The sequence below is a fragment of the Maniola hyperantus genome, chromosome 26 (genome assembly GCF_902806685.2).
Source record: "Maniola hyperantus chromosome 26, iAphHyp1.2, whole genome shotgun sequence".
Lineage (NCBI taxonomy): Eukaryota > Metazoa > Arthropoda > Insecta > Lepidoptera > Nymphalidae > Maniola > Maniola hyperantus.
The window spans coordinates 6,027,676-6,050,374 of NC_048561.1; the positions used below are offsets into that span (position 1 = coordinate 6,027,676).

The 22,699-nt window shown below is 38.3% G+C and overlaps 1 protein-coding gene across 3 annotated transcripts in view; it reads right to left on the reverse strand.

The window, feature by feature from the left end:
- Nucleotides 1-6,514: 6,514 nt before the first annotated feature.
- The window catches only part of LOC117994495 (A-type potassium channel modulatory protein KCNIP1), a 72,676-nt gene continuing 56,491 nt past the window's right edge, over nucleotides 6,515-22,699 (reverse strand). For all 3 annotated transcript variants that reach the window (XM_034982424.2, XM_069507805.1, XM_069507806.1), the window contains exons 2-7: nucleotides 19,512-20,193; nucleotides 12,788-12,857; nucleotides 11,006-11,076; nucleotides 8,751-8,960; nucleotides 7,204-7,355; nucleotides 6,515-6,689 (exon numbers count right to left, since the gene is read on the reverse strand). In XM_034982424.2, the coding sequence (XP_034838315.1) occupies nucleotides 7,227-7,355; nucleotides 8,751-8,960; nucleotides 11,006-11,076; nucleotides 12,788-12,857; nucleotides 19,512-19,667 (636 nt within the window). In that variant the 5' untranslated portion in view covers nucleotides 19,668-20,193 and the 3' untranslated portion in view covers nucleotides 6,515-6,689; nucleotides 7,204-7,226. The remainder of the gene's footprint in view (nucleotides 6,690-7,203; nucleotides 7,356-8,750; nucleotides 8,961-11,005; nucleotides 11,077-12,787; nucleotides 12,858-19,511; nucleotides 20,194-22,699) is intronic.

Consider the following 22,699-nt stretch of genomic DNA (forward strand, 5'->3'; position numbering starts at 1 on the left):
AGTTTGCCCGATAAGTGACTTGATTTCTATAACATAGATATAGAGAATCAGGGCCCAGATTATTTTGAGTTGTTTATTAATGCGGGCGCCACAAATATTAAAAGGGTCTGGCGCCGGTATAAGATGTCAAAATTGAGGTCATAAAGACCTCAATATTGAAATCTTTTTACCCAAGAACAGTTGAGTTTACCGTCCCAGATTGCAGTTACGACAGTTAAAGTTATGGAGAATCTTGGGCCCAAATAATAATTATTTTGAGTTGTGGTACCTAACTGTTAATTAGTTTTTCTTCTTCATGTAACAAAGGTTGACAAAGACGTGAACTCCAATAAGTTTTAGATAAAACAATATAGACTTTGTGATAAATTGATAAAATTATACTATTGTAACAATAGACATAATTGATAAAACTTTTATTTTATAAACTCTTGAAGTAATAAACGAAAGTAAGAAGGTACAGAGCAGGTATCTATTGTAGTTAGAATGAAGCCTATTAGTTATTTTCGGATGTCAATTTTATACGAGAATATAAATAATTAATCTAAATAATTATGTTGATTTGGTACAATGGTATCCGAAAATTCTTAGCGCACAATTAATTAAATTAAAATTATAATTTACAGGTTTTACTTTCTAATTAAGTAATTTACGTAAATATTAAACAGTCAATCGAATTTCCAATAATTATTATCTAAGTACAATAATTCATAAGATAGGGCCTTTAAATATTGTGTCACACCAAGACAAGAAATATGTTCTACTTCGCACAGTATTATTTTTAAAGGGTCATGATCTCTTCCATTTCTCATATTATAGATTATAATGGTGGCCGTGGTTTTTTCCACTTCAATGGACAGGTATCTTTAATTGAGTTGTACGAGTGAATAGAAAGAGGAGGAGTGATTAATAGGAGGTGTTAATTTAAATCTGTTCTAGTGTTTGTTTCAATTTTCACTTTAGACGATGCGTTTTACTTACAGTAGCCGGCAAGAAATATTATACATCGACGTTTAGAATGAGATTTCGGCTTTATAGAGCGTTGTCTCTGTCATTCATAAGTCATACCTATGTGAAATTTTGTCGGGCTCAACGACAGAGACAACGCTCTACAAAACCGCAATCTCTTCCTAAAGGTCGATAATATGTATAATATTTTGTGCCGCGTACTGTAGGTCATTGTAGGAAATTATTGTAAGATAGCTAAGAGTGACAAAATATTTAAATTAGAATACTTATTCCCTAGAAAAGCTTAAAAATGTTAATAATTTAAAAATACTTAAACGTAACAGTTGTCGGGTAGTTGCAAGAAACAAATTGATACTAGTATTCTAGCTCCTTCGTTTGGCATCGGCTCCAGAGATTTGACGCAGGAGACTCATACTGAGGAGGTGAGGAGGAGGAGGTGTTAAACCTTTTCATAGTACTTAGTAGGTATTGTCGCATAGCCATGGTGTGTCAGAGTATCCGTTGGGCGCATCAGTTATCATAACCACGACATGGAACAAAGCTTATGGGCCATAAAGACTGTAGGTGCCGTTCTACAAGGTTGTAGCCAGAAATTTGTTTTTGGGCAGGAGGACGGCGACTTTATCAGGGCCAAATTGGAGGGAGGTGTGGGAAAGGTGAGCCATGCCATTCACATTTTCAGTAATGAAAAACGCAGATCACTTGCGGCTTTTGCGGGTACTTTTGAAATGTGTGGTCAGTAAGGCCCTAGAATTATAATTTTGACAAAGTATGATAACAAAATAAATTTGATCTTTAACTGGTTTTATTTTAAGACATAAAATAAGTTACATATTAATTCCATAAATTAGCTACCTAATTAACATCAATATTATTCATTAATAATAATATGATATGAACATTAGAATTGCTTTTAATTAAATCAACCATATTGAAACAGTTTAACAGAATCCTTAATTATTTTTAATCTTCATTAACAAATAGAATAAGTAATTTTTAACGGGCTTTCTTAATATTTTTGTAGAACATCATTAATTTAATTTGAATATCAAATAATAAATAAATTAATTAATTAATTGATAATTAATTAAAACTGGGCACGCACCGTACTAGCCTTAATTTAATTTCGTTATGTAGTAAGTATTACACGTCCAAACTAACAATTAGGTACAAATCGTTTCCGCTATGTTGTGGCGTCTTAGCTAGATATATATTTAGATACAACATATATACGCCCGCGACTTCATCCCCATCCCGCGGGAACTATCGTTTCCCGTGGATTTTCCAAAAAAATCTTTATTTTGTATAAAGATACATATAAAATAACGAACATAAAAAAAGAATTATCCAATTTGGTGCTGTCGTTTGGAAGTTATGCGCGTAACTACATACATTTCAGCGATTCATTTTTATAAGACTTTATAAGACAATCTTTCAAATTTTTATAGAACAAAATCCATTGAAAATTTTATATTGAATCAAAATACATTAGTTGTATTTTTATTAGTTAGGATGTCTTAATAATGGCGGACCGATCTCCCTTGAACTAGGAAGTTTAGACGCGTTATACTCATAGCGTGTACAGTGCGACAAGGCTATCTTGGCGCGAAAATCGATACTAACGTTGCAAGTGTCCCCTTTGTTCTTGTTTGAATATTCTAAGCCTTTGTTCTCCAGCAGCGCCCCCTTGTCAATGTCATTCAAGTGCCAAGAGAGCCTAGTCGCGCTGTATGGTGTCATTGGTACCAAACGTAGCAAATCAAGTACGGCGCGTGTAAGCAATAATTTTAATAAAATCTGCAAAGTAAGGTTTTATTATTTAGTATAATAATTTATGCAATACAAAAAATTGAAATAATTTAAACCACTTTTTTGTCGAATCGTGTATGGTTAACCTTATTGGTTAATTTTACCATAGACTATATTGATTACAGATACAGATGAAGAGTTATTCGGTTGCCAGTTATTTTATTTTTCTAATATTATGTATTATATTTAATTAACATTAAACGTATGTATCTAATTATTATAAAATAAGAAATATTAAAAAATAAGCTCCTGTTAGGTTTTTAGAATTTTAGAAATATGAATGTTTAAAAAGTAATAACTAGTAGGTAAAAAGCTTTGCTGCATGGCATTAAAAAAATATCAAGCTCACTTTTTAAAATAAATGGATTTTTATAGAAAAAAGTTACATATCAATAGTGTAAGAACATGGTAAGAACCGAAGGAGTAAACTGAAGGTCGGTTATTCCCTGCGATTTATTTCCGAGTTCTTGTACCTACTATTTGTGGGTAGAAAATAAATACCTACACCTATAAGTCCCGCAAATTGCTAAAGCGCGTGGCTGACATTTTAGTGACGTCAGCACTAGTTATGAGCTATCTTAATGAGACATGGTTCCAGCGCAGTAGCAATTTGTGGGACTTATAGTATGAAAGCAAAAATAATTTGTATTTCAAAAACTATGGTAGGTAGTCATAAGCGTATTCAAAATTATTAATTCACAACAGTAATTCTAAAAAGTAGGTATATGTTTTCTTTTTGTAAAATAGGTTATAAGCATTTATGCAGTTACATATTAGAAAGAGGACTTGTACCCTGTTATTTTGGTCTTATAAATGAATATAAATATTTAAAATAATATACTTATTATTTAAACCAGTTTTTAATTTAATATCTATCGAAAAATAATGCATATTTTTTAGTAAAATAATTAAAATAACTTTAAAATTAAATAAAAATAAAACTATTTGATGTAACTTGTATTTTTTTTTAAATTTTACCTTGTCCTTTCAATTTTTTAAGCATTTTCTCTAGGTAAATTAAAAATCTAAATACCTATTACGCATTTTTAATTTTTAACTTAAAAAAAAATTTGTTTTCCCAAAAACCAACAAGTTTCATCGAAATTTAATCAACACTATAATATGCCTAAACATCTCTACAGGTAAAACAACTTTCATTTCTTGGGTCTAGAATTATTAATAATAGTCACTATCTACATCAATTATTATTACAAGTACATAAATTCTAAGAAACGATAGCTGCGCTTTCAATAACCGTAGTTCGTACAAAATGACTCCTCACGCGCCATTTTAACTCTATGGGTGTTTGTGCACTCATCCGTATTCGGTTCGTATTCGTGTTTTTATGTACAGTGCGACAAGGCTATCATGGCGCGTGGCGAAAATCAGAACTAACGTTGCCGTCAAGTGTCCTCTTTGTTCTCGTTTGAATAGTCTAAGCCTCAGAATAAATACCGGTCTAAGCCTTTGTTCGCGAACAGCGCCCCCCTGTCAATGTCATTCAAGAGCCTTGTCGCACTGTAAGCAAAAAACACGAATACGAACTGAATACGTATGAGTGCACAAACACCCTATGGCCCTATGGGTCAACTGTCGTGTCAAACATACGGTTCACCTTTAAAATAATGACTAAAATCAAATCGTACTTTTGACATGAAATTTGACACAAATTGAATGAAATGAAATTTAAAATGGCGCATGACGAGTTAAATTTTACGCGTTATCAATAAAAAAAATTCTACAAATAGTACCTAGTATGAGTTATCAAACGAAATTCGATTTCGAGTTGGCCCTATTCTACACCTACAGCCAGCGCCCCTAGCGTAATAAAAATAGCGTACCTAATAAAAACTCGAATATAACAAAAATCCCAAAAAAATAGTAATCTGTTACGCAATCTCTTCTCAAAATATTATCAAAACTTGCTCTAGTGGAGTACACATTTTTATTAAGTATATCTACTACTTATTACGCAAATTTTAGTTGCAACTAAAATTTTACGTAAAGTTTGTTTTAGCTAAAGTTAACGTAATTACTATATATGGCCATTGATAGCGCAGCCTATTAACCCTATTCATATACTAGTTTTGCACCACCTGCAAACTTCAATCAGTGTCGCTACTAGATGGCACTAACAGTCGCTTCAGTTCTGAGTGAACATACATATCACAAATTTCGTCGCTGGCAGCAAGCGAACCGTGGCCTAGCGGTCAGAGCGCCGGGCGCGATCCCAGGAGATGCAGGTTCGAATCCTGCCGGTTCCGCAATTTTTGATATGTAATTAAAATTATTTAGAAACTTCATAGATATTTTATTTCACCAAGACCTTTATAATAAAGTAGTTATACAGGGTGTAACCAGAACGCTAGCAAAAACTTAGTGTATTGTTATACTACCTAAACACAATCCAATACCAATAACCATTTGCCACATTTTGTAGTTTTAGTAATTTAATATTTTTCAAACCCGCAATGTATAGCGTGTAAAACTCGGATCAATTCCCCGCCTACGAATGTTAGTTGCCTCTACCGTCAGTCAGATGTTTAATTTGCAATACATCGTGAAATTTTACAAAATATAGGATTTTTTCCCCACGTTTTTTTTGTGGTATAAGATCAGTCAATCACCTGTCTTCGTTTTTGTTATGGTTACACCTTGTTGACTTATGAGTGAAGTTAGAAGGAGGTGTCAAGCCGTGCATTAGCATTTGAATAGGGCTTTTATTGTACCATATTATTGAACATTCCGCACTATATGACGATCTACCTGAACATTACTATATTTCACCGATTTAGCTATAGCGTTTCAACGCTTCGCAATAATAATAATATTTATTAAACTTTAGAAATGTCTAAAAATGATCCGTCGAATAGAAACGAGCGCAGAAGTTAAAAAAATAGGGGGAAAGTAGGCAATCTTTATGTTTCAACTGATTGCGTTATATTCTCTTAGCTAATGCTCGATTTTTATAAATAACTAAATCAGGGAAGTTGATCGATTACATTTAATTTTTTTACTGTTTAACACCATTGGCTATTGATTTTGCTAGGCAACCTATGTGCGATGTATTAATCTGTGTTATCAACCATATTATATTCTCTATCACAATCCAATAACATAGATATTGCTAATATCGGCTCTCTACCTATAAGAGGACTAGGTAAGTAAGACTTAAATAAATATAATATATAAAAATATAAGTGAGTAAGCTTATTTAAGTTATTCAAAATTAGTTTATAAATTGTGTTTTTAAAACATTATTTTCAAAACCTTAGCTGTTATATAAATAAATAAAGAAATTTGTAATGATTCGACTTCTGCACTCGGATTTATCTAAAATTCCCTAAAATACTTCAAATGGAAACATCCCTCAAAAAATTCATAGCCTTATTGGAAATATATAGAAAATCAAATATCGGAAATGCAGCCAGTATTCTTGGCACCATTCCACGCGGGCATGATTTATATAGTAATTATATAAGGCTAGCTTTAAGTTTTATTGTAATATTTTCAATAAAAAAAGAAATATTTTTTATATTTTTTAAAATTTTAAAATTATTTATTTATTATTAATTAATATTGTACCTAGTAATCAAGTTTAAAAAAAAATGTAATTCAATAAATAATAAAAGAGTAGAGCAAAAAAACAGGTAAAAAAAAGTCAAAAATATATATATTTTTTAAACGTTTTTACATTTCCAATCGGGCTGTGAGACACGCTAACAATTTATTAAAAAAAGGTCTAGAAATGGAAAAACAGTACGCTCCTGATCCTCGGCTTGAGCACGCGGCGGTAGAGGTTGTCTACGGCCGCGGCGCAGCGTGCGAGGTTGGCGCGCGAGAGCCACGCCGCCGCCATATTGTAAAGGCCGTGGCAGTGGCATGTGTGGTGGTATGTGCGCTTTATTACGACCCTGGAATTAAAAAAAACTGGTCAAGTGCGAGTCGGACTCGTTCACGAAGGGTTTCACAGCATCGTACAAGAATAATTTTAAATACATATCAAAAATTGCGGACCGGCAGTAATCGAACCTGTGCGTCTGGGACCTAGTAGCGACACACTAGTAGTAAAAAGCAAAATAATATGTCATTTCTCGTTCAAAGAGCTGCATTGTAATATGGGCCTTTGAAAGTAGTTTCGATAGCTGCAAAGTGTCGCTACTAGATGGCATTAATAACAGTCGCTTCAGTACTAAGTGAACATACATATCACAAATTTCGTCACTGGTAGCAAGCGAACTGTGACTTAGTGGTCAGAGCGTCGAGCGCACTCCCAGGAGACACCTCGGGGTGGGGGGACACCTAACCCGGCTTAGCCACGGCACTAGCCCAGTGCGTCCCACCGCCTCATACCCTGATTGCCATCTTGGCATGTCGCGTACTATAACTATATATGGAACTCTAATGAAATAACTTGACCTATCTAACCTGGAGTCCACGTCAGTCTGCCGTCATAGCACTGTGTCGAACATCTGCAGCGAGCGCGTGATCACGTCGTCCTTGAGGCACGACTCCAGGAACTCTTCAATCGTGATCACGCCGTCCTGGTTCAGGTCCAGCTTCCTGAACACGCGGTCCACCTGCAAAAATTCCAAAGAACCTTTTAATTAACTTTGACAGGAATGACAAGAATGTCAACTTGGCAAAACTTGCTTTCTTCAATCTCATGGCAATAAAATGGCTAAGCGAAATATCTAAATATATAAAAGGAAAAGGTGACTGACTGACTGACTGACTGACTGATCTATCAACGCATAGCGCAAACTACTGGATGGATCGGGCTGAAATTTGGTACGCAGATAGCTATTATGACGTAGGCATCCGCTAAGAAAGGATTTTTGAAAATTCAACCCCTAAGGGGGTGAAATAGAGGTTTGAAATTTGTGTAGTCCACGCGGACGAAGTCGCGGGCATAAGCTAGTATTCAATAATTTTAGAGAAGGAACCCTTTCAAAAAATGAACACTATTTAATTCATTTTACAGAATCTATCAGCTGATGCATGAGATTCGGCATTTCAGAGCTGTCCCAGGTCTCGTACTTTTATGGTGAAGATGGTCTATATGGTCCATTACGTCCTGGATTAAGGCAACTAGTAAGACATGCGTGTCTTCCCAGCAAGTCATGAACTGCCATCATCATCTACAACTCCTGTCTGGTGGTTGCACTATTTCCAACCACATCATTCTTCTTCTTCGTCGCAGCACTGTTGGCAGACGCTGCGGAGACGTGGCCTTTGCGACTGGTTGAGAAGAAGAAGATTGATGCTCTGGAGAGTGGTGCTGGAAGCAAATGCTAGGAGTCTCATGGACTGAGTTTCGCAACAACGTCTTTAAATACTCCAAGAACTCGGCATTAAACAACGACTTTCGGCATTAGTACAAAGTCGCATATTAAAATTCTTCGGACACGTCTCCCGGCGTGAGAGTGACTCCATCGAGCGTCATGTCGTACAGGGTAAGATAGAGGGCACCAGAGGGCGAGGAAGGTCGCCAATGCGATGGACTGACCAAATTAGGTCTGCTGTGGGCGGTCCTTTGCACGAGTGTACCAGGCTGTCGGCCAGCAGGGAGAAGTGGCATATGTTCGTGAGGCGTATAACTCTGCCCTCAAAGACGTTGCTTCGTGATAACTCAACATCATTACATTACGTTAAAAGTTCTCACCTGTTCGTTAGCCTTAGCATCGTCAACCCTGGAGGCAGGTGATCCAGGACGTGCACGTCGTCTTAGGAGCTGGTGAACTGCCACCACCGCCTCAGCCAGCTCCTGCCTGGTGATGGCTCCGTCACCATCACATCACTAGGTTAGAATGCTCTCACCTGTTCGTTAGCCTTAGCATCGTCAACCCTGGAGGCAGGTGATCCAGGAGGTGCACGTCGTCACAGCAGCTTTTGAACTGCCACCACCACCTCAGCCAGCTCCTGTCTGGTGATGGCTCCGTCATCCTCACATCACTAGGTTAGAATGCTCTCACCTGTTCGTTAGCCTTAGCATCGTCAACCCTGGAGGCAGGGGAGCCAGGAGGTGCACGTCGTCCCAGCAGCTCGTGAACTGCCACCACCACCTCAGCCAGCTCCTGCCTGGTGATGGCACCGTCACCATCCACATCATAGAGGCGGAACGCCCAGCGGAGTCGCTCGTACACTGACCCACGCAGTAAGGTCGACAGGGTAACTAGCAACTCCTGGAAACAATTATTTATTTGTATTCAATAAAAATGTATGAAAACCTCAAAAGAATTTGTTTTGCCACCCCGATGCCCGTAGATGTTATCATCGTAGAGTCATGATAACTGGCCGCCCTAGGCCTACGTGCCTAAGGACAAATCCGCCACTGACTGTAACGGCCTGGAACTTTCCCTAGTACTTAAAAATAAATAATCCAATTTGGTCCCCTCACTTACAGCAAGTCTCAACGACTTGGCACATAATTTGACGTAAGTAGTACCAATACTAAACAACCTGAATGACGGCACCAATCTGGGAATTTGTGAAATGCTTGGCCCCTTTCTAACAGGCTAATAGTGTCTGTTGGTTGTCTAAGGGTAATTGGTATTTAGCTGACATGTCTTGTATAAATAAATGCAAAAGAAAAGTATATTCAAGCATTCGGAGACCCCCCAATAGGTGTTCAGACGATCTCATACGAGTTGTAGAGCCCTGTCAATAAGCTAATAACATTTTTATGTAACCGCGAGCATTAAATTGTATTGAACTAGATTTGTGTCATAAAAGCCTTGCAGCTTCTGTATTTTGTGGCGTGCGTAAAATATTTATTTTACGCCTTTCTGAGGTTTAGCCATAAAATCGTTGTCGAACGTATAGTGCGACAAGGCCATTTCTGGCGCGTGGCGAAAATCGGAACTATTTCGTACCGTAACGTTGCCGTCAAGTGTCCCCTTTGTTCTTGTTTGACTTGTTTGAATATTGTTGACTCTACACGCTCGCCGGGCCCGCTCGCACTCGCCGCCGCTCGCCTTCACTCGGCGAGCGTGTAGAGCTCAGACTAAGAATCAAGGTGTAGAGCCAGTTAGCCTTTGTTCTCCAACAGCGCCCCCCTGTCAATGTCATTCAAGTCCCAAGAGAGCCTTGTCGCACTATACCAAAGTTAAGTCAAAGTCAAATCATTCATTCAAATTGGGTAACTGTTGAATGGTTGTACACTTTTTGATTGTCAATCGTTGCATTTTTAATATAACAAGCTTATGCTCGCAATTTCGTCCACGTCGCGTGTGTCAACACAAACCCCTATTTCACCCCCTTAGGGGTTGAATTTTTAAAAATCCTTTCTTAGCGGATGCCTACGTCACATATCTACTCGTGTGCCTAGGTTATAATAGCTATCTGCCAATTACCTTTATCTGTATGTCAAATTTCAGCCCGATCCGTCCAGTAGTTTGAGCTGTGCGTTGATAGATTAAAGTCAGTCAGTGAGATAGTCAGCTTTATCTTTTGAAATGGTTGAAAAACACTAAAATACTAAACTATAAGGGCTTCTTGTGCGACATTTGCCTTTGCTTAAGAGTTGAATAATTAAAAAAACGTTAAGACAACTCGCGGCAAATGGAAAATGGAGTTTTATTGATTCGAGAAAGAAAAGATTTGAATTCTGTTTCAATAAGTTAAGTCAAAATTTATTAAATATACAATGGGGCCGATTCTCTTGTCTTCAATCTCTAAACTAAACTAAATTCACAAGTGTAAATCTAGTGGTATCCTTTTCCGCAAGCAACATTATGACAGGGATAGCAATAGATTTAGACGTGTCATTTTAGTTTAGTTTAGAGATTGTGTACAAGAGAATCGGCCCCATTATCTATAAATAATAGATGGAATAAAGTGAGTTCTTAATGAGTTGAGTTTATTTTTATTACTTGTTTTACTACGAAACTCTAGGAATGCACAGATCGCAACTTTTATCACACATCGGCGCCATGGGACGGCAAACTTCGAAGACACTAAAAGTCAGCCAGACTGAATTATCTGCCATTTGCTGCCGACCTGTTTGTTATTGTCGTGACCTGGTAACCCCCCTTCCGTTTCAGAAGCTCCAGACTTATTTAACGTGATAACAGTATTTGTTCAGTTGCCCAAGTAATGTTGCACAACTGATTTTAAACTCACTTACCTATAAAAATTAGCATAATAGAGATTGTAATAATGATTGATGCACGTTTTACGAAACCGCCCTATAGGTATAATCGTGGCCTAAGCTTTCAACTTTACTCACCCTAAAACTGATGGCGCCACTGCAGTTGACGTCGAAGGCTTTAAACACATAGTGTGCGTACAACGCTGAGTCTGAAACGTGAGAAATATGCTTTATAATAATCCATACTGCCATACTAATATTATAAATGCGAAAGTGTGTCTGTCTGTCTGCTAGTTTTTCACGGCTCAACCGTTCAACCGATTTTGACGAATTTGGGTACAGAAATAGCTTGCATCCCGGGGAAGGACATAGGCTACTTTTTATCCCGGAAAATTAATGAGTTCCCACGGGATTTTCAAAACCTAAATCCACGCGGATGAAGTCGCGGGCATCATCTAGTAATCCATACTTCCATACTAATCCATACTTAATATTATAAATGCGAAAGTGTGTCTGTCTGTCTGTCTGTCTGCTAGCTTTTCACGGCTCAACCGTTCAACCGATTTTGACGAAATTTGGTACAGAGGTAGCTTGCAACCCGGGGAAGGGAAAAATTTAAGAATTCCTACAGGATTTTTAAAAACCTAAATCTACGCGTACGAAGTCGCGGGCATCAGCTAGTCTCTAAATAAGGGCCCTTGCTATATCAAGTCCTTAAAAAAGCGGCCAAGTGCTAGTCGGGCTCGCACATGAACGATTCCGTATGATCTTCTAGATTCAAATTCTTCAAATTCAAACAAGATTCCTACTAGTTTTTTTTTAATTATCATTAGGCAGCCATTTTGAAATTTAATAACATAAAATTTTGAATTTGGGGTCTAGTCGAGTGACGTCAGCACTAGACTGAAGTTTCGAGCTGATGGTATATTTTTATTTCGGCTGATGTCAAAATGACGTCATTTCGATGTTAATGAGACATGGTTTCAGCGGAATAGCAATTTGCGGGACTATTTAATAGGCTTCCGTTGGGACTCTTCGGTTATGGATACCGAAAAAATTCCTGTCAAAGTCAATCTAAAAATTTTGGTAATAAATAAATACTCATTTTAAATAATATCTGTCCCGGCTGTACTCACGTGTCTAGTCGACGTTAGCCCGACTAGTTTCGAACCCATCCGGGGTCCTTTTTCAAGGGAGTCCGCGCACGTGCCGCGGTTTTGACTACTAAACACGTGAGTGCAGCCGGGACAGATATTATTTAGAATGGAAATTATGTTATATTAAAATTATAAAAAAAAATGCTTCTCCCGCCATAGTACCCTTAACGACATCATCCGGAGGTCCCTTGCAACCGCCCATGTGCCAGCTGTACTAGAACCTATTGGTTTGGCACGTAGCGATGGCAAGAGACCTGATGGTATGACGCTCGTACCGTGGAAGATGGGCAGGTCGCTTGTTTGGGATGCAACTTGTGTAGACACTTTAGCTGCATCCCACATTCAGGCGACCTCCTCTATGGCGGGTGCAGCGGCCATCAGCGCCGAACAGGCCAAGAGGCGCAAATATGAAAACCTCGATGGGAGCTTCGTATTCGTGCCTTTTGGTGTGGAGCTTGGGGCCGTGGGGCCCGGGGACCCGAGAGCTGGCAGCTACCTTGGTCAAAGAATTAGTTTGGCCATCCAAAGGGGTAATGCTGCCAGCATCTTGGGTACAATGCCTCGCTGCGGTGGTCTCGATGAGGTTTTAGATTTAATTTAATTTATTTTAGTTTTAATTTAATGTTGTTTTTTTTTTTTAGATTTAAGTTTATTAATAGTTTATTTGTTAACCATTGATAATAAAATATAACATTGAATGGAAATCACTCAGGGTAGTTTAAACGCTAAAATACTCATTTATTCATTCAATGTCAATACTTACTTCCATGTGGGAAGAATTTGGCATAGATATCCTTGAAGGAGTCTTCGTGGACCACCCCTTCTGGACATTCCTGGAAACAACAAAATACTGTTTAAGCAAACTCTTGCGTTTACGATTTACTAACTTATACGCGTCTTTGTCCGCGTGGACCACATAAATTTCAAACCCCTATTTTACCCCCTTAGGGGTTGAATTTTCAAAAATCCTTTCTTAGCGGATGTCTACGTCATAATAGCTATCTGCATGCCAAATTTCAAACCAATCCGTCTATTTGTTTGAACTCTGCGTTGATAGTCAGTCAGTCAATCACGTTTTCCTTTATATATTACTAGCTTATGCTCCAGACTTCGTCTGCGTGGACTACACAAATTTCAAACCCCTTTTTTACCCCATTAGGGGTTGAATTTTTAAAAATTCCTTTCTTAGCGGATGTCTACGTCATATTAACTATCTGCATGCCAAATTTCAGTCCGATCCGTCCAGTAGTATGTAGGTATGTAAATTACACTTGATTAACATACTACAGCACAAGGCTTGTACCTACGTAGTATTTCACAAGAAATATGCAAAATAAACACGCAATAAACCGAAAGTGTGCGTTGCCAAAAAAGCTTGGACGCCTCACGCCCATAACAAAGCTACGTACATTTGTAGCTGTCGTCGAGTTATTAGACTATAGAGATGCACATCTCATACAATAAACGGCCGCGGTAGCGCGGCGTCAAAAAAGCGCTACAGTTTTTGCATTACACAAAGGCGAGTGGCTCATGCTTCTGTTTTATTTTAAATATTTTTTTATTGAACCATCGACGGAAAATACAAAAAAAAAATAGATTATTCAATTTCTAGGTGCTAAGTTGTTTAAGGGGGGTAAGGGGGTGCGCTAACATCTTAGCACCCCAAATGTCAACCTCACCTGCACGTGGTGCCCCCTGCGAATCAGCGGACGAGGATATGACGACCGAAGAATGGCGGGATAACCATTCCATATGGCTTGGCTTTAAATAACACAGACCAGAGACGGGCAGCAGCGTCACTGGTGCGAAATAGCCTACAGCCCTGCGCTGACCAACCCGCCTGCCCAGCGTGGTCAGTATGGGCACTACTTCTAATGAGCAGCGCCAATTTGGCGCGCTCTTGGAAAGGCCTATGTCCAGCAGTGGACGCAAACAGGCTGATGGATTGGATTGGATTGGAAGTTGTTTAAATATAATTCAAATTATAGGCGGCTACAGCATGACTTAAAAAGATCAGTCGTGCCTAAGAACTTAGAACTGACAGCTTAAGCTTATATAGCTAAGCTATAGCTTATAAGCTATAGCTTAGCTATAAAAGAAATTTTAAAAAAGAAGATTAAATGTAAGAAAATATAAATTCAACCGTAAATAATAATTAATGCTTGACATCTCCCATTTGAGAGTCAAGTGATTTGACAGTTTTTTTTTAATTTTCCAATTAAAGTAAATGTGCGTGTTGGTGAGCGCTTGCTCGCGACTGATTGGTCTGACGTGCACGCACACTTATGAAATGCTCGTGTATACGACGTAACCACAAGTAAAGTTCACTCGCCTTCGTGAATTACGAGAACTAAGTACTTTACTAGAGTCTGTAGGGCGATTTCGTAAAACTTTTATCAATCATTATTACAATCTCAATTGTTGTGATTGGCTGAATTTGTGCTATTTTTGTTGCAACAATGCATTGTAACCAATAGTGAGCGAGCGTCAACTAATCAGGGCTGATTGCGATCGTGACATTGTAGCTGTCATTCTACCACAATCGCGCAGATGTCGACTGAAAGCTGAGACTGAGAAAATTGAAATAAACACCAGAGACACAAGAAATAACACTTTTTTTATTTGCATGGTGGCCATTTTCAAATTCGTATTATTTGTTATTATAGCGACAGTAGAAATACGATATTATTAAAACTCTTACATCATCCCTAGTGACAATAGCTGATTTTTTTTCCAAAAAAAAATTCAATATGATTGAATTTTTTTGTTATATTTTGGCAGGACAGTTTTGAATAATTTTAAATTAAGACTTGTTGTACAATGCGCAGTTATACGATGCCTCGTGTTTAGATTGACCTACCTACTTGTTTTGTGACTTTTGTGCGCTCTATAATAATTGAATGGCACCTCTCTGGTAAGTATGATATAGGAATCGTGTTTTTGTATATTTGGGCTGCGAAGTCACGCGATGGCGCAGTGGTACCTTACTACCTTGGCGATAACAATCATTTCGTGTTATAATGGGCTTTGAAACACAGAATTTCTATTTAAGTATACCTACCTACTTAGTTGTAAATAGCTGAGGTGAATTTTTGGAATAATTCCAGAATTTATGTACTTGTGACTACGTGTAAATCCGTATTAAGCCTACCTAATAAGAATGTAAATCAAATCAAAATCAAATTGTTTATTTTTAAAACCAATTGTAATACCATGGTTGATTAGATCTAACAATTTTCGTAACTTAAAATGGCATTTAGTAACATTTGAGAGACATATGCGACTTTTTCAGGGACCATCAGCTTATCCGATTTTGACGAAAGGGACAGAGATAGCTTGCATCACGGAGACATATACCTAGACTGACTTTTCTCAGAAAATTAAAGTCTTGCAACCCGCTGAGCTATGTCGGTTACCTACTCTAGTTCTCCTACGGATCTCCTCATTTCTGATTTGATCACGTAGAGAAACTCCAAGCATAGCTCTCTCCATCGCCCGCTGAGTGACTCTGAGCTTTCTTATGAGGCCCATAGTTAGCGACCACCTAAGTAGGTACCTACTTACAACAATAGATAATAAAAAATTCTATGAGAAGAGACCCGTGCTTATTAGTTACACTGGCGATGAGTTAGGTGATGGTGATGAAATCCACGCGAGCGAAGTCGCGGTACAAAGCTAGTTATTATTAATTAGAGACATCCTCTTATCATTTCCTCGACGAGTAAAAAAATATTTAATCAAAAAGTGAATCGGAAAAGCGAATGATGAACTCTAAAGTGTTTTTAAAATGAAATTACAGATGGTACGCGACAGGTCGAGATGTCAATCGGGGAGGGAACGCCCTGCCCACCCGCACAGCCCCCGTGCTGACCCGGTGCGGGCGAGCGCGGGTGACATGCGGGTGTGTGGGGCGTCCCCCTGCCTCATACCCCGATTGCCATCTTGACCTGTCGCGGACTATTATACTTATATCGATAGTTCGATATACACACGTTCCAACTTTCAGCCTCGATCCGACGCGACAAATCAATTAACGATAATTGGATACTAATTGAACTGACACTCGAAATTCGAAATTCACTTTTTTTTCGTCGATATCTGATTTCGTGCTCTGGATTCGAGTTCATTGAATTAACGCGACGTCTCATTGAAACCATTCGGATTGGGTTACAACTTACAACCTACCTACTACCTAGAAATGTTTAGGTACCTACATTCTAAAAACTAATATCTAGGTCTGTGATTTTCCAAATTTCTATTCTTGTCACTCATTTGCATTGTGCAAGCTGTGTTTACCTACCTATAATAATATCTAGGTATTTTGTAAAATTAAAATTGGAATTGATGTAACTATTGGTAAACGCAGGTAGCCATAAAGTAACCGTATTTTTCTTTGATTTTACGTCACCATAGCCTAATATTTTGACTTATCCCCGGATCAAACCGAGAGTTCCCTCATTCTAGTTCACTCTGGCCGTATGTAGAAGCTAGATAAACAAGGCGTTGATAGACCTAAAAGAAGCCTAAAAGTGTCTGAAATGGTATGAAAGCACGTCAATTGAAAGGTCAGTAGGTAATGTCAAATGTCGACGACCGCTCGCGCCAAAAATACCCCGCCATTCGGTTTGACAGGTGTTTGGAAGCCAACATGGACGTCGGCGATATACGTTCGGAAATAGTGACAAGGGTTATGTAAGAGTGTTTATTTTAGTAACTGATACGGGTTTGTAAACTCCGAAACTACGCCAATATACGTCGTACCTAGTCAGTACAGTACGACAAGGCTATCTTGGCACGTGGCGAAAATCGGAACTACAGTGCGATAAGACTCTCTTGGCACTTGAATGACATTGACAGGGGGGCGCTGTTGGAGAACAAAGGTTAAAATATTCAAACAAGAACAAAGGGGACACTTGACGGCAACGTTAGTTCCGATTTTCGCCACGCGCCGAGATAGCCTTGCCGCACTGTACGTCGTCGTACCTAGTCAGTACAGTACGACAAGGCTATCTTGACGCGTAGCGAAAATCGCAATGTCATTCAAGAATCTGACTCGCACTTGGCCGGTTTTTCTCTGGAGATACGGAATTTTGAAAAGTAAAAATCTAGCTTCTAAGCTTACTAGCTAGGCTTCAGAATATTAACAGCATTTTTTATTCAAGCTGGTTTTAGTTCATGAGTAGGTATTTCTCGCGGGAGCTGCATGAATACTTAATTCCGTTAAGTTTCACTTTGAGTCAGGTAGACTGGAGGAAGATTAAATTAAAAAATGCATGTTATGAAGGACATACCTCGTCTACAGAGTGTAGAATACTATAGCGAGATCGAAGTAAGAAGTAGAAATGAAATTCAGGTACAAATGTACAGAGGTCCTTATCTTGTTACCTACCTTCCTAAATAAGTCCTCCTTAAATAAGTTCCTAAACTGCTGAGTTCGTTGTGGGCTCTTCTCAGACCTGGGCGCGTTTGGAACCCTCGTAGCTTTAGTTTTAAGTACATGTTAATTATCACCACTATATCATATCATCTTACAAATAAAAATTTATGACAATCAGGAAGCGTAAAATATTACCAATTCTGAATTAATGATTTGCGTTTGAGTTTGAGTTTGAATATAAGTAAACAACAACAACAAACATAACAACAAATTTTGCCGGCTTTGGCCGCCGCGATAAGGTGGCAGGTAGCGACTGGCGCACTGGTGGCACATTCATACTGTTATTGACAATCTAAATATATAAAAGGAAAAGGTGACTGACTGACTGACTGACTGACTGATCTATCAAAGCACAGCTTAAACTACTGGACGGATCGGGCTGAAATTTGGTATGCAGATAGCTATTATGACGTAGGCATCCGCTAAGAAAAGATTTTTGAAAATTCAACCCCTAAGGGGGTGAAATAGGGGTTTGAAATTTGTGTAGTCCACGCGGACGAAGTCGCGAGCATAAGCTAGTTAGACTATAAATGTCTAAATTTTTGACTGACGCGAGGCTTCGGCCGTGGCTAGCTACCACCCTAACCGCAAGGCAAAGCCGTGCCGGCAAGCAATTTAGCGTACGATGCCGTGTAAAAACCAAAGGGGTATGGGTTTAATAAAAACTGCCATACCCCTTCCAGGTTAGCACGCTTCCATCTTAGACTGCATCATCACTTACCACCAGGTGAGATTGCAGTCATAGGCTTTGTATCTGAATATTAAAAAAAATGTCTGCGAATTCGTTTGCGTGGATGAAAATGGATGAAATACCTAAAATCAATAAGAATGTATCAAAATTTATTTCTTTCAAGTAGGACAACCAGATAGACGTGTCTTTTGCTACGTCTATAACGTCTATAACTCTACTAGGGGTGTTACGGATATTCGCATCCGCATCCGCAAATGCGGAACATTCGCATTAATTCAGACATCCGCATCCGTATCAATTACTGCCGAGCTTTTACGGATGCGGGTTCATATTTGCAACAACTAACGACCTAAAAACGTTTAACGACGACCTGAAAGTGTTTACTTGTATAAGCCCCGCAAATTGCTAATGTGCGTGGCCGCCATTTTAGTGACGCCCTAGACTGAAGTGTCGAGATGTTAGTTTATTTTTAATTAAATATACGTCACATGACGTTGAAATGACACCATTTCGATGTTAATGTGCCATGGTTCCAGCGCAATAGCAATATGTGGGACTTATACGAAAAGAATAATATGGGTCTCCCTACTAAGGTCTATAGACCAAATTGCGACACCCAAACTGGGTATCCATAATCCTACTTTGAACATAATATGTAGTTTATGGAAATGCAATAAATTGAAATTGAAATTGAATTATGTATGTGCGATAACCTTTACCTAACGAAGAATTTAAAAAAAAACAAGGAAGAAATAAAAATGTAGTGAAAGGAATTACATGCCAAGGCTACCACAAAGTGGTTCTCGAATTTGGCACCGCTCAAGGTCTGGGGTTCGACTCCCGGGTGCAGACAAAATGTGTTTCTTTAACGGCCGATAAATTTGGAGTTACAGCGGTGTTAATCCAATGTTAGATGGTTTTTATTGACTTTTATAATTTCTTTGGCGTCGTTTTCTTATTTTGAAAAAAGATTGGGGACGAAAATTTTTTAAACTTTAGACTGGTGTAGTTTGTACAAAGCACGAAGTTATAGGACCCGAAAATTGCTATTGCGCTGGAACCATGTCTCATTAATATCGAAATGACGTCATGTCGACGTCACCTGAAATAAAAATATATCATCAGCTCGAAACTTCAGTCTAGTGCTGACGTCACTAATATGGCGGCCACGCGCATAAGGAGTTTGCGGGACTTATAGCTTCAAAACTTTTTTAAATCAAGTATTCTTCTTTCGCTTTCCCAATCCCTACTTCCGTTGGCCAGTTGGCCAGACTCATGCCAGACTCTATTTCTAGCTTTAGGGCTCTGGGTTCCAGTCTCTTGGAGCAAAAAATAAGCAAAAAAAAAATGATAACTCACCGTTTTGAATCCCCGATACATGACCCTGATCTCCTGTTTTGAGAACTTCGTCTGTCTGCACAGCTCTTCTAAAGCAACCGGAATCGGTTTTGGTGTTCTAGAAGGTTCTAATTCATATGCGTGCTCTTCCACGGGTGAATCCGGCGGCGTGGCCATTATAAAACCTTTTTGCACTCACTTACACATCTGTCACTTTTTATTTTAATCTGTAGTTCTCGCTAACACATCGTTTCGCTATTGACCGAAGATTGGCGGTATTTTTTAAATCTGATAGGTATTCATTAGGTTCTTTTTGAGTTAGGTTCTCTATTAATTTATTAGTTGTCTATGATTAAGTAGGTTCTTTTCGAGTCTAATTTTCTATTATTTCATTAAATGTCTATGATTCACAAGGTACTTTTTGGGGTAAAGATTTCTATGTTTCCTTTAATTGTCTATGATTTAGTAGGTTCTTTTTTAGTCAAGTCATCTATTAATTTACAATTGTCTGTGATTTACTAGGTTCTTTTTGGGATAAGCTTTTCTTTATTTTTATTAATTGTCTATTGTTCACTAGGTTCTTTTCGGGGCATGTTTTATTTATTTATTGTAATAAGTTCTTTTTACGTACAAATCACAGTGTTTTTAAGAAACATTATTGATTTAGAAGATTTTGATCATGGATGGTACAAGGGCAGGATTTCTGAAACAAACAAAAGTTCATACTAGAATGTGTTATTTATAGTCGACGTAGATGTAATAAAAATATATTTGAACAAACATGTACCCGGCGCCCAATAAATAAGCCATACAGAAAAATTCAATTGGTTACGTCGATTCCGAAGCGCTTTTGGCAAAACGCCATAACGCTTCGGCAATGTTGTAAAAATATTGTAATGGCTTCTTTTATGCTGATTTCAGATTAATTCTAAGTGTAACTTTGCAAAAAGTATTGTGAATAAATTCGATCGCTCGGACGCGTGTGCTGTCCACGTATGATACTTTAATTTTAGTGTTCCATACCTGATAAGTGCCAACGGAACCCTACTACTAAGCCTCCTCTGTCCGTCTGTCTGTCAGCGGGCTGTATCTCGTGAACCGTAATAAGTAGGTAGAGAGTTGAAATTTTCACAGAATATGTATTTATTCCAAAGCTTTGATATCCTAGTGGTCAGGACGTCCGCCTTCTAATCGGAGGTCGGGGGTTGGATTCCGAGCACGCACCTCTAACTTTTCGGAGTTATGTGCGTTTTAAGGCTGGATTTTTTGAAATTCCCACGGAAGCGTACCCGCGGACGGTCGCTATGATTACTACCGCCAAAATGCACTTGCAATTTGTTACTATGTTCGTTAAGAGAATGGTATATTTATAAAGGGACTAGCTTAGGCCCGCGACTTCATCCGCTTGGACTACACAAATTTCACTTATTTTACGCCCGTTGAATTTTTAAAAATCCTACGTATACGTAGTACGTAAAGCCGTACGTATTACTTAAGTATTTGTGATCTTTTTTGTCTTCATGCTTTGTTTTTTTGTTTTGTTTTGTTTATGTACGTTTGTCTGGTGTGTTGTTGTGTTTTGTACTGTACGCTATGGTCCCAAATAAAAGGTTATTTATTTATTTTTATTTATTTTATTTAATCATGACGTAGACAACCGCTAAGGATTTTCGAAAATTCAACCCCTAAGAGGGTCTAAAATAGGGATTTGATATTTGTGTAGTCCACGTGAATGAAGTCACGTCATTGTATTAGGAATAGTAAAGCGGATTATGTCACGCAAGTCGTTCTGTTGCGGTTATGTCGCGATGTGCGATAACTAACTGATAACATCGGCTTAGCACAGCGATACATGCGAAGTTTTGAGTTTATTTTATGGGGCAGAAAATTTACGAGCATATTTTTAAATATGTAGTTACATATCAAAACAAGTCATTGATGTGAGTATTTGAGTTAAAAAAATTAAAAAAAACACGATTTCCCTGCCTAAAAACGAACTAAAAAAGTAGTTTATTTTATTTTTATTAATGAAAATATTACAATAAAACTCAAAGCTAGCCTTATCTAATTACTATACAAATGATGCCCGCGTGGAATGGTGCCAAGAATACTGGCTGCATTTCTGCGTTGGACAGCCAGGCTGATCCGGTGCGCAAAAAATGAGCCAGCCCTTCTGTCACCAGATGAGGCTATTTATTAATCGTGGTGACATATCTCGTAATTTTTTTTTTTTGCACTAAGACTCCACGAGCGTCTCCGCGGCAAACAGAACAAAAATGTAACTTTAGATTTTTTTACATTTTTGCACTTTTTCACATATGAAAATGGCGTCATACAACCGCCATATTCCCACATTCTCAAGCCCAATGGGACAGCAATCCGATACATTTAGAGAGATATTAATACAATAATAAAGTACCTATCATTTAGATTGTAGATATTATAATAAATTATATGCCAATCCCCTTTCTTATTCTCGACATGATATATTGGAGTCTTGGAGTAATTTTGCCTCGAATAAAACATCCCGACCCGTACATGATAAAGAACCTAGGATAAACAATATGGCTGCCACACAGCTGTCACTTTGACGGATGTCGATGCTCGCATTGCGTAGCTTGGCGCGTAAACGACACGTAAACTCGATAAGCTGATTGGTGTTGGCGTTTTTCCATTAGCACGGCAACGGCACGGCAGCCGAGGAAGCAATGTATGAAGCCGGTGCCGTTGCCGTCACCGGTAAGTGGAAAAACATGCCATACATTATGCTTCCCGTCATGTTCCCGTCTATGTTGCCGTCGCGCGCCGGCGCCGTGCCGTTGCCGTGCCGGCTAAAGGGCTTATTCCACCTTCCAATTTTTTTTAATATCTTTATTTTTAAAGGGCTTTTATACACACCTTTCTAAATAAGATGTCCTAAATGGTATAGTAAGGTAATTATACCATTTAGGACTCTTTAGGTCTTTTTAGAAAGAAAAATAATAGAGAACAATTTTCTTTAGCCGTTTTTAGGTTCCGTATAATGTAACTTCACGCGCATTTCGCGCGTGTTGGATTGATTTTTTCTGTGGCACAAGTAGGTAATATATTTATTCGGAATTAAATCTAATGATTCTATAAAAATTTAATTATAATTTAAAATATAAATTGTGAAAAGGTAACAGACAGGCAGACATACTTTCGCGTTTATAGTATAAGTAGGTAAGTAT